Source organism: Amphiprion ocellaris, chromosome 6 (genome assembly GCF_022539595.1).
Source record: "Amphiprion ocellaris isolate individual 3 ecotype Okinawa chromosome 6, ASM2253959v1, whole genome shotgun sequence".
Lineage (NCBI taxonomy): Eukaryota > Metazoa > Chordata > Actinopteri > Pomacentridae > Amphiprion > Amphiprion ocellaris.
The window spans coordinates 38890323-38902887 of record NC_072771.1 but is presented as its reverse complement, the minus strand read 5'-3'; the positions used below and the strand labels follow the sequence as shown (position 1 = coordinate 38902887).

At 38.7% G+C, this 12565-nt stretch overlaps 1 protein-coding gene across 3 annotated transcripts in view; it reads right to left on the bottom strand.

Annotated features, from left to right (window-relative positions):
- Positions 1-587: 587 nt before the first annotated feature.
- adamts3 (ADAM metallopeptidase with thrombospondin type 1 motif, 3) overlaps positions 588-12565 on the bottom strand; it is a 264743-nt gene continuing 252765 nt past the window's right edge. For all 3 annotated transcript variants that reach the window (XM_055011322.1, XM_055011323.1, XM_055011324.1), the window contains 2 exons: positions 12084-12201; positions 588-6421 (listed from right to left, as the gene is read on the bottom strand). In XM_055011322.1, coding sequence (XP_054867297.1) covers positions 5952-6421; positions 12084-12201 — 588 coding nt within the window. In that variant the 3' untranslated portion in view covers positions 588-5951. The remainder of the gene's footprint in view (positions 6422-12083; positions 12202-12565) is intronic.

Here is a 12565-nt window from a genome sequence, read left to right as displayed (position 1 = left end):
TACATATATATTACATTGCATTGTGCATTTTTTAAAGTATGGATCTTCTACATTTTGCACATTGCACGATTTCTATAATGTGTATTTTACATATTAATTACAAACATTTTGTATTTGTATATTTGCTTCAAGTTCCTCAGTTTGTTTTGTTTCTGTGGACAGTTTCCTTCCAGAAAAGTTTTATGTTCAGTGTTGATGTGGGTTCTTGACTGTAACTGTAGCTGCTTTAACAAAGTAAATTCCTGCAAAGGATCAATAAACATCCATCTTTCCATCTATGGTAAATTTAAATATGATGATGAGGAAGTTGTTTAATTTGTTTTAATAGAAGAAATAATAGTGTGCCACATATACACAAAAGAAGAACCTTTAGACCATTTTGTGATTTTGGGGGTTGCTTGCATTCATATTGCTGCATTATTAAACACTAAATTATTATTTTGTTCATCTGAACTGAAGGTCTAAATATAAGCACCACCTAATATTATGCAAAGTGAAGAGAGAAATGCGTGAATTCGGGCCTATTATATTTGATTATCATAAACAGATGTCTGAGTGATGGAGGAGGAAGCCTGAAGGGCAGGAAATAGAGCAGTTATTTTTATCTTTTATTGTTATGTGCTCCCCATTACAACAAACAGCATCAGTAGTGTACACTTCAATCTACACAAATACATAGAAAAGCAAATAGAGCAGAGAGGGACCGACAACACTTCAATGCATGGACAGCACGGGGGCATCGATACAGTACATGGAGGATCCTATGCAGTAATAATATCTGTCTGAGGCTCAGGGATTGTCAATCTACAGCTAGCTAGTTATCATTACAAGCTCTCTACAACATCAGCAGCAACGGTTTATAGACAGCAAGTGAAGGACGTGAAAAGAACTGGGGAGAAAAATGTAAAATGGCAAGAAAATACTGACAAACTACAAAAAAACAACTTTACTGGTCTACTGGTTCTACACTATTTATGTTTTATTGGTTAAAATAAAGCACTTGTCTGGTCAGTACATGCTGCTGCGAACTCTGTTAACAACTCACTACAAAACAGCTGTGAAAAAACAGCCTTCTGACAACAAGTAAAACATCTCAAAATCTGAGCATGTATATTTACATCTAATTGTTTGCAAAAAACAATGTCTCTTCTAGTCTATCAAAAGCAGAAATCCATTTAAAATTGGAAAAAAAGTGAGGATGAAATCATGGTTTATCCGTCGCAGCTTCATGGGCTGCACAAACTGTAAAAACAAAGCAGAACCCTTTAACTCTCAATAAATACTTCTGTACTCAATGCTATATACATGTTCTATACATTGGCACACAGGAATGAGTGTGAGTAGTTGCGATTTATTTATTTTGCTGAGAACACAAAAATTATGTCTTTGCTATTGCAGTCAGATGCATGGTGGTTGTGAGGAAATCCTTATTCTTTTTCTAAAAAATAAATAGCTTTCTCTCACTAAAAATAGCCATTTAGAAAATACTTTGGAGAAAAAACACAAACAGTAAAAATGCGTTGAAAGACCATCTTATTGTGTCAACGATGCAAACACAAAATGTCCAGTAGAACCTTGTTCAGATGATCTCAAAGCACCGTTAAGCAAATTTTCTGACCTTAAACTCGACTGAGTGATGTGAAAATGGTCCAGTGTTGTGATGAATCCTTTGAGAATCGACACCTGACTCCACAGCTCTGCATCAGCTTTTAGCACGTTGTCATGGCTCCGAGAGAAACTTAACAAACTGACAGAGAGCTGAAATAAACAAGTGGATGTTCTTGGAGTGCATATTTGACCGACATTCGTCTCATGGACACTAATGCGATTCATGCAATGAATGTGAAAATAAGCTTTCCAACAGGTCAGCTGCTTGCTTTTTACAATTCAATGAAAATATCAGAGCTGGAGAGTTTGTTTTAGAGTCTGTCTGCTTCCTAGTGGTCAAAAAACACTTTAATCCAAAAGTATACATCACTAGGAATTGAATGATTATCAGAATGGATGTTTTTCAGATCTAGTATTCAGCATTATTGGTCTTGTTACTTCTTTTTAACCAATTCCCAATAGAATAAATTCATTCCAGTCCATCTGTAGCACCACCTGATTAGTTACAAATCACCACTAACAGCCTATAAAACAGTGAAGAATTAATGGTGGAAAGCTCTCTTTTAGTCAAACACATGTAAAACATGCATAAACTAAGACATTTTTAGGATATTTTGTGGTGGAGTTTGTGTTATTCTACATTTTGACAGGAAGATTTAGCAGCTATTGGTTCCAGATATTGGTTATTGGACTCCTTGTTACCTCGGTATTGGCTCTGAATAAATCATATCAGTCAACTCTTTAATGTTACTATTGAAAAGAATTTGAAAATCCAACACTAGGTAGAGTTTCAATATGAGGTGAAGATACTTTTCAATGGTCATATCCTTAGAGCTTCAGTGAAAAGCAGCTGGACATGTTGTCTTTGGTTCTTGAAGTTGTTTCAGTCTTGAAGAACTTAAGAAGATAAAGGTGAAACATCTTCAAGAACCAAAAGAAAGAAGTCCAGTTCTTTGTAATGAAGTTCTTAGGATTACCTTGACTGAGATGACTGTAAGACTGTGGCGTCTTTGTAGATTCTCAAAGTAAAAACACTTTTTTTTCTAGGTTTTTCCAGTTGAACAATGTTCTACTGTTTAAGACACACAGTACTGAGAACACTTGAAAAGTTTGTTCCTGACTTAGTTCCCTTCTTTGACCAAACAACTTCAAGCTTTCTGAGCAAACACTTTCACTAGGAGGGCAAAACAAAGTGTCAGAAAGGTCACTGGGTAGCACCATACAAACTTCTGATTTAGGAAAACAAAAGCTTTGTGAAATGATTTACTTTCTTGCAGAGACTTGAATGTTTTTATGCTAAATATGAAGGAGATCTAAGCATCAAACCTGACTGTAAAGGTAAAAAACTATTTTCAGACTTTGGCCTTGATGAAAACCCAGATGGAAAAATGAGATGTTGCATAATAAGCACTGAGTTGTGGAGGTGCTGGTAGGCAGATTTTAGCTTTAGCTTTAGCTGCAGTTCCTCAAATGGCAACTTGGGGATGCCTTCAGAAGTGAGTTCATCCCCAAAGACGTCAGTGTTAAAATACAGAACTTTACAGTAGAAATAAACATGTAATAATGTTGATTCTTGATTGATAAAATTATGCATAATCTAGAGTTGTTAGTAGTTAGATTTTATCTTCAGAGGGACTCAGGCTACTTATTTCCTTCAGAGTCCAACTTAACTTTTTCCTGACTGTTGCTTCTAACCTCCGGAGTTAAAAAATGAAGCAAGAAATTGCAGTTCTTTAAATGGCCACTTGAGGCTGCGTCCAAATGTGAGAAAACCCTCATAGACCTCCATGTTAAGATGCAGAACTTTACAGTACAAATAAACATGTTTACAGTCTGGTACAAAAACTAGCTTTGGTCTCTGGCTAATTTTTCTGTTCATAACAACTGCACAGGAGGTGAATTTTTATAGAATTCACCTGTTTAAACTGTATTAAGGCTTAAAGTTTTGCATTATTTAAAGGTGCTACTAGGGTGATTTTATCTTGAGACACAGCCAGGTTTGTTATCTCCCATAGAAAGCTCAGCTAACAGTTTCCTGACTGTTGCTTACAACTTCTGGGATTGAAAAATCCCACGAATGCCAAGTGTTAAAAACTGCAGCTCCTCAAATGGCCATGTGAGGCTGCCTCCAAGAGTGAGCCAATCCCCATAGACCTCCAAGTTAAAATGAAGAACTTTACAGTACAAATAAACATGTTTACAGTCTGGTGCAAAAACTGATTTTGGTGTCTTTGGCTAATTTTCTGTTCATGACAAATGTACAGGAAGCAATTTTTTTATAGAATTCATCCATTTAATTTGTATTAAGGCTTAAAGTTGTGCATAATTAAGGTTGTGGCCAGTTTCTGCAAGTTTAACCTGGCTTTTAATTGATTATATATACCATTATTTTTGAAATGTATTGCTATTCATAAAACAGATTTTATTTAATCATATATTTATAGATTTTGTCTGTTTTATCTATTTTTATAGAATAATTTTAAATGAATGCTCCATTTTGCTGTTATGGATTCTTCCTTGCCTTTTAGTCTATTTTATGCATCTTTTATCACTTTGCTTTTTGTTATTTTCTTGTTTGCTTTAATGAATTTTGCATAATTTTGTGTCTGGTGTTTCATTTATTGCTGCTTTCTCATTGCCTTTTTAACTGAGTCCTTCATTATTGACATGATGTTTTTGTGGTTTGGTGGAAGGATGTCAATTTTTCTGTTCTTATTGCTTTTTTTGTTCTGTCTGTTTTATAAAGCACTTTGTGTTACATTTCCTTTCTATGAAAAATGCGGTACAAATATAGTCTGATTGATTGATGGAAAACGGCCAGAGCCACCATGCTGAGCTTTAAAAACACTGTTTAAGAGACTGGTGGCTGAAGTCTTGGAGGGCTTGTCTTTATAAAGTCTATGGTGGCTTCATATTTAGCATACAGACAGGAGAGTGGTATCAATCCTCCCATTTAACGCTCAACAAGAAAGCAAATGAATGTATTTCCCAAAAATTCCTTCAAAATACACTGTAGTCAAGAGAAATTTCCAGAGAGAACTTTGCACCAGCGTGAAACCATCCCCCTTTATATCCGTTTATAGTGAAGTCACCAACACTGCCACTGAGCAGGTAAACACTTGAATCAACCTGTATTGGTCAAATTGGTTATAAAAATGGTGTCTGAAAGTATTTTCGGTTCCTCAAAATAATACTGATGTTTTCATGTACAGTATTTACAGGAAGCTTTATAAATACCCATCTCCATAGAAACTGCAGAGTGCCACTTCAACGGCAAAAGCTGGACATAAAAAAAAAATCTATACAACCAAAACCATCTTCCTAATGATTTTCACCGACATGACTCTGGTCACTTTCTGTTAGCTTAAAGTACGTTTGAGTTTGCATATGCAGCGACTTCACAAATGAACCGTCTGTAAGTCAAGCTTCATACAAAGATTTTTGGCATGAAGAATGGCAGTTTGTAACATTCAAGTAAAGGGGATTTTCAGCTGTATCAGATGATCTGAACTTTTAAACCAGTTATCCATGACTATAACTACCAGCTCAAAGATTATCACATCGAGGTGTTTGATTAACGGCCACATGAAACAGGAGTGTGCAACATTAGTAGAATCTAAACTGTGAGACTTGTGCTGATTATGTGCAGCAGATTCCTGGATCTATTTCTGTGCTGTGCGAGTTCCACTCAGGTGGGTCTGCATAAATTTTCACAAATTGAATTAGGTGTTATGACTGCAGCCGTTGACATTTCCTCTCTCGCCGTCTGCCGGAGACAACAGGTGCCCGATTCATTAAAGACGGGAGAAATGGACCGATGGAGGGGAAATGCAGACGCCTCCTTGCCACCTCGGGGTGACAGTGTGGGCGACTTCTTCAAGGAAAGCTTCAACACTCGTTGGTTCAAGAAATCAAGAGCGTGGCTGGAATTAAGCGACCGCTTCTTTGTGATTGGTTTGGAGTCGGTGTAGCAATCAGAGGCGTCCTTTCATTATTAAACTGTCCTTTGGCTGTTTTTGCATCCCTGAAATTATTCACTCTGAACTTCATTTAGTTTTTCATTAGACACGGATGAAAATTCCCTTTGGATCATGTGCCCCTTTTACCTTGAAATTACTGAATCATTTTCCATCTAAACATAATGTGTGAGAGCAGTTTTCAGCCCAGAGCTCACTGTGAGATTTCAAAGTGAGATTTAAAGTCCTTATTGGGGGAAATTCTTAAAAACAAAGTGAACCAGCACTTTTCTTTGTCTCTCTGTGGTGTTTTTGGTGTGAGAAGACTCAGGATGAAGCTGGATTTTCTACTGTACATTACGAGTCCTGAAGGGACAGGCGTCACTTTCATCTCTCCACTTCTGAATACGCTGTGGGCCGCCGGCTTTCCATGGAGCTGTTCGACGTCTGATCCTCAGTCAGGTCTGCCACGGTGGAGAGCTTCCTTCCAGTGAGATCCACATGTCTTGGTACCCGCCTCGGTGCTGTGGTGATCTTCGACGGGGCTTTTTTACCCGGAGCGGTGGTGCTGGTTTGTTTTGCGGCGCTGTCTGATGTGTTGGATCCTTTGCCCAAGCTTTGTTTACCAGCTCGAGTGCTGTTGGCGGCTACAGAGGCTGTCAGCGTCTCCAGGAGCTGGGAGGCAGATCCGAAACGAACATGTTCCTCAGTCTCAGCCGCCTCGGAGAACAAAGACAGAACTCCAGTGCGTTTACTGCAGGAGTCGCAGCACAGTTTGTTGTAGCCTGGAATAGAGCAGTACCTCGTTAAGACCTCCATCTGGCAGAAGATGGACTTGTCTCCGTTACAGGGCTCATCTGAAAGTCAGAGAACACACAGTGAGACACATTACAGAGACATTTATTTTAATCAACGAGACTCACAGCAACAAAGAGTGTTTCTATACACTGCTGTTCAACAGTTTGGGGTCACCCAGACAATTCCATGTTTTCCATGAAAACTCCCACTTTCATCCATGTGCTAACATAACTGCACAAGGGTTTTCTAATCATCAATGAGCCTTTCAACACCATTAGCTAACACAATGTAGCATTAGAACACAGGAGTGATGGTTGCTGGAAATGTTCCTCTGTACCTCTATGGAGATATTCCATTAAAAATCAGCTGTTTCCAGCTACAATAGTCATTTACCACATGAACAATGTCTACACTGGATTTAGCATTCATTTAATGTTATCTTCATTTTAAAAAATAATGCTTTTCTTTCCGAAATAAGGACATTTCTAAGCGACCCCAAACTTTCAGCAGAACGATGCTCATTTTGTTCTGCAGAAAAGCGCTGCCACCCATTTTTTTTCACTCCATCCATCCATCCATCCATCCATCCATCCATCCATCCATCCATCCTCATTATGGTCGCAGGGAGGCTGGAGTCTATTCCAGCTGACTTAAGGCTACACAGAGACAAACAATCACTCTCACATTCACACCTACAGACAATTTAGAATGATCAATTAACCTCAGCATATTTTTGGACTGTGGGAGGAAGCCGGAGTACCCGGAGAAAACCCACCATGCACTGGGAGAACCAGCAAACTAAATGCAGAAAGATCCTGGGAAGGCCGGGACGCGAACCGGGGATCTTCTAGCTGCAAGGCGACAGTGCTAACCACCAAACCACTGTACAGCTATGTTTTTTCACTCTTCACACAAATTTTATATGAGCTCCAGTTCCTCCCTTCTCATATTTTCATGCATTAGTTTTACATTGCAGTCCCAGCAGTATGCTCCTGTTTTTCTGAAAGATAAATACCTGCTGATGTTTGAGCTTTTTTCAAACAACTCGCTGAAAAACTCTGATATGTCTCATTACGTGACTTAAAAAACTCATCTGAAGTTCTGAAAGTCCTTCCAGCATCTGCAATACCTTTTCTAATCAACTGGATAAAGAAAACGGTCTGTCGCACAGTAAAATACATCTTTAATAGGTTGCAGTTCTGTTCCTAATCTAAGAAGATGTGGTAGTCGAAGAAAATCATTGATGGAACATTTTGTTCATCCAATTTGTTAGAGACGTCTGAGATGCAAATGTTCTAATCCATAACAAGCACAAACTGGGACTAGTGTTGAGTTTGTACTTTCCGCTTTCTCTTTGTTAGGTTTAATTGGCCGTGACACAGCATGATCCAACAGGAACACACAATAAATTGCTTCTTTTTACAAAGTGGCTTTGCTTCTACCTAAATAATTGGCATGTAGATGTGCAGTCAGCTGGATGACATTCAGTCCTCCAGCCTCTCCTCTCTTCTGGTTTTTAATGGTGTAAACGTGCTGCAGCACATTGGTAAGGTCTTTGGTCTGATGAGGCCATAATTGAGCTTTTCGTTCATCAGACTAGAAGGACACCACACACTGCACATCATCATAACCCCCCCACCCCCACCCCGAAAAGCACGGTGGTGGCGGCATCACGATGTGAAGCACGGAAGTGGCAGCATCATGTGCTTCTCAGCAGCAAGACCTGGAAGATTTTTAAAGGTAGAGGGTAAAACTATAGGGAAATTCTTGAGGACAATCTAATGCAGTCTGGAAGAGAACTGTGACTTGAGAGAAGATTTGCTCTCAATGATCCGAAGCTAACAGCCAAAGCTACACAGAAATAGCTTTCAGACAACAAGGTGAATGTTGTGGAATGGTCAAGTCAGAGCACAGACCTCAATCCAACTGAGAATTTGTGGCTGACTTGAAAAGAGCTGTTCATTCATGATGCCTGTGTAACCTGACAGAGCTTGAGCAGTTCTGTATAGAGGAATGTGGTGAAATTGTCCAGATGTTCAGGCTGACTGAGGCCTGTTGTCACCATAGTGCCTCTACTAAATACTGACTTGAAGGGGGTGAACACTTTTAGATTTTTAATTAAATAACATTACATTGTAGAAATCTCTTTTTTCTGTGACATGAAAGAATCTTTTCTGAAAATTCTGGTCCAAAAAGCCAAATTAAACAGACCATGATTTAATGTTGAAAAAGCAATTAAAGGAGAAAACACTGAGGGGCGAGACGCTTTACTTTGGATCGGGGCTTCCCAAAGTTGCCCTGGGAACCTATATGGACTCGATTGGTGATGCAGAAAATGCATAAATGTGTTTTACACTTGGTCTTGTTTTGCTGCTCAGTCAGTTTCACACTGCTGGTGCTGTAGTTAATAGAACAGATTAGAAAGTGGATTAGTCAGTTGGGATTTATCACAGAATATTCAATCAGTAATGCTAATTTCACTTTTATTCAGCTGAAAAACAAAAACTTTTTTGGTATCATGTTTAAACAAATAAAGTTTGAAGCTTCAGAGCTGTAATGTGCAACTGTCATGTTAGAATTAAGCGGCTGCAATGAGAGTTCACTGTGATAAAACAAATATATTAACTGAAACGGCTGTCTAACGTCTTACAGCGTTCCTCTGGTGCATCATTTGCTGTAACAGTGTTTTTAGCGTAATAAATGTCTGTATTCTTTATAGTGCTCCATTTTAACAACAGCAGTGCATGTTTTGCAGAACAAGAAAAGTAAAATAAAGCGTTAAATACCGACTTTTATGGGAGCTGATGGAGAAAACCTGGTTCACAAAGAAAGTTTATAATCCCCACTGTGATTCTCTTTGGCTGTGATTGGGAGTTTAGGTTTGTCGATCCAGTGAGCACAAAGAAAGACTGTTTTCAACTTAATTCAATCTAGTCACAAGAGATGTGACATTTGTGGTATAATGACGAGTTCAGAGTTCACACTGATGCATGTGATGGCAGACGGGACCATTGTTAAGTGTACTGTATGTCACCTAACAATTACAGATACCTAGATTAAATGTTATAACGCTGACCTTTGAGTAATAAGTCGGCTGTAGATCAATACTGTACAGGACATACTGTATGTGCTTTTATACTTTCACTTAAGAACACTCGTGTCATCTGCATTTTCATTTAATCTCGTGTCTCGGCTGTAAATATCGACTTGCCATTTGTGCCTCTTGGAAAGAGCATACATCGACACTGAAGACCGACATACAGGAAGATGCTCTTAATAAAATCAGCTCTAGAAGACTGTAAAAGCAGTGTGCAGGCTGTTAAAACAATATCAGCAACCACTGAGGTCACCAAGTGCAAACTGTAGGAAACTGGAACATTTCATTTACCGTCACCAACCAATATTGTGTCAAATTAGATACTTTTAAGGACATCGTCATTGAGAAATCTAACAGAGTGAGTGTCATAACATCACATCTAGCAAAAAAAAAAAAACAAGCTCCAATTGAGGTATGATGATATACTCTCTATCTGACGGTAAAGCAGAAGCAGAAATGTCAGTTAGATGGTTTTATCTTTTGTAGGTTTGGTAACTCTACAAGATACCAGCCATACAATGCTGACTAAGGCTGTAGCAGCAAAACCTCCGAGTGCATCGAACTAAGCATTAGTACGTCTTAGAGCTCAACCTTCCATTTGTAAGAAGAGTGTTGTTATTGCCTCTTTCTGGACTTATGCAACCTTGCTGAAAAGGACCACCGTGAATGGAAGCTTTGCCTGTTCTACTCTATTTATCACCAAGGTCATGGATTATAAGGCATAGTGCCCTTTATTTCAGAAACTAGTGCAGAAGTCTTCAGGTTGACTGGTTGGTTGGTCGATATGCTCACATCCTAGCAAACAGACCATTAGGTGTTAGTGTAGGAGTAGGTGCTACATCTACTACCTTCCAGAATTAATACATTATTCTTGAAGGCGGGAGGAACACACTACTGCATTTTCACAATTTCAACAACAGGCCCCATCCAAAGGGAGACTGCTGGGTCTACCTTATTTAATATTTAGTGACTGTTTAGTCTGAGTTGGTTCCAAACTAGATGTCATTGGCTTGGCTGTGTTTTGCTAGTTCGGATTGCCAAAAAGTCCAGTGTAAACTTTGCTAAACAACAAACATGACAGATCCATTAATAACGGCAGCAAACTAGTTGGTGTTATATTCCTCAGTAGTTCCTGTGTTGGATTACCGGTTGATATAGTTTTATTTTCAGAAATCAAATGAATCTCTGCAGCTGATTTCTTCTGAGTCGGTTTAATTATTTCAGTATAAAGCAATCTGGTGCAAATGATTTAATATGCTGCAAATACAAACATTTTATGTTTTTTTCTAATTCATTTAGGCTAATAAAGATAGCAGGTAGAGTTCACTCAGTGACTGTGGCCCACTTAGTTCATCTACAGATAGTTTTGGTTTCCTTATGACCAGTCCAAGAGTAGATATGACTTCAGCCTTTTCTGCAGCCTGACCACAAACCCTGCTTTAATGTACAGTTTAAATGTATGTTTCTTCATCCAAGCCTACATCGTTTCTCCTTTCTTTTCTGGAGGTCAAATTAATTGGCAGGTTCTTGTTCAGCTGGAGTTGTGTGATCCAGCAATGTCTCTGCTATGTTTTTGTTGACGTTTTACTGTTGCTGTGAGGTCAGTGTCGATGATTCAGTCTTTACCACCCATCAATAACGGGACTTCCAAAGTAATTAATCCAGACCTGATGTTCAGTGTAATGAATTACACGATGCAAATTGTTGAGAAGCATGGAGATATGGGATCCCAGAATCAGTCATTTATAAGGGCTGACTGTGATCTCATAGTAGGGGGTGTTGAGAAACATGGAGGTATGAGATCCCAGAATCAGGTATTTGAGTTAGCTTTAACACATTTATTAGGTTATAGCATGAATCAGTTATAAATCACAGGTTATAATATCACAGTGTTCCCTTATTTAGCTGTTATTCTTCCAGAGTCTCCCCCTTGTGGCTGATTCTGGGATCTCATACCTCCATGTTTCTCAACAAAATTCAAACAGTCTGGTGACTGATTTTCATGCCACATGAATATGAATGGAAAGCAAAAGCTACAGGCAACCTTCAGGAAACTCATGGTTTGTTATCAAGGATGTGAAACCTGTAAAAAAAAAAATGGCTTGTTTTAGCTGTTTCTGAAAAGTAATGACAAATGATGAATTATGTGTTTTGTACAGAGGACCTGCCAGAATTAATGACCCTTAAAGTCACTTTTGTCAACACAAACTTGTTACTTATGCACAGGGTTAACTATTTTCACAGAAGCTAATGCTTAATGCTAGCTAACACTGACAGAAATTATTTAGGATTTCTCTTTTTAAATAGTTTGATTATTGCCAATTAATTTACAATGTAAGGGCTTAGGACAAAAGCTATAACTTTTATATATTTATACCAACTGATAGTATAATATTATTAACTTAACATAAATTCAAGTAAATAGCTAGCTGGAGCTACAGCAAGTTTTTATAGCATAACATTACTACCTCAACATAAAGTCAGTTACTTGGTACCTGGTACATTTCCATTTATTTCTGAATATATTATACAGGTTATGCAAACAATGAAAGGGTGCCAGTAGGGGTGACCAGGACTGTACATTCATTCATTAACGTTCAGTTATGAACAGAGGTCGTTCTTACCATGGCAGGGTCCAGGTCTGCACATTCTCACATTCTCAGGTTTTTCACCGTTACACTGATCTCCAATTCGGCAAGTGACCAGACGTCGTTCCATCCCCTCGCCACACGTCACCGAACACTGTGAAGGAGGTCAAACAGCAAATCAGAGCAGGGTTTTGGAGGGCAGAGCAGCAATAAGTGGAGTCGGGTCACACAGTAAACATCACGGTGGCTGGTCGCCATAACAAGCTGGCTTCAATTTCAGCCTCCACTCAGAAACAAAGAGTCCCACTGCACCGTTTTTTTCCCTCCATCGCCTTCTCACACTGAAGATCTTTCTCACAGAGGAAAAATCTGCAGGGACTAAAGTTGGTCACTCGTTGTCAAAACATTTTGTCTCCTGGATAACTGGAAATTGCTTTGTTGCGTGTTTCAGTGGGAACACTTTGTTTTTACTTTGTTCAAGACTTACTTCACAGAGATTTTATTGTCTGTATTGATTT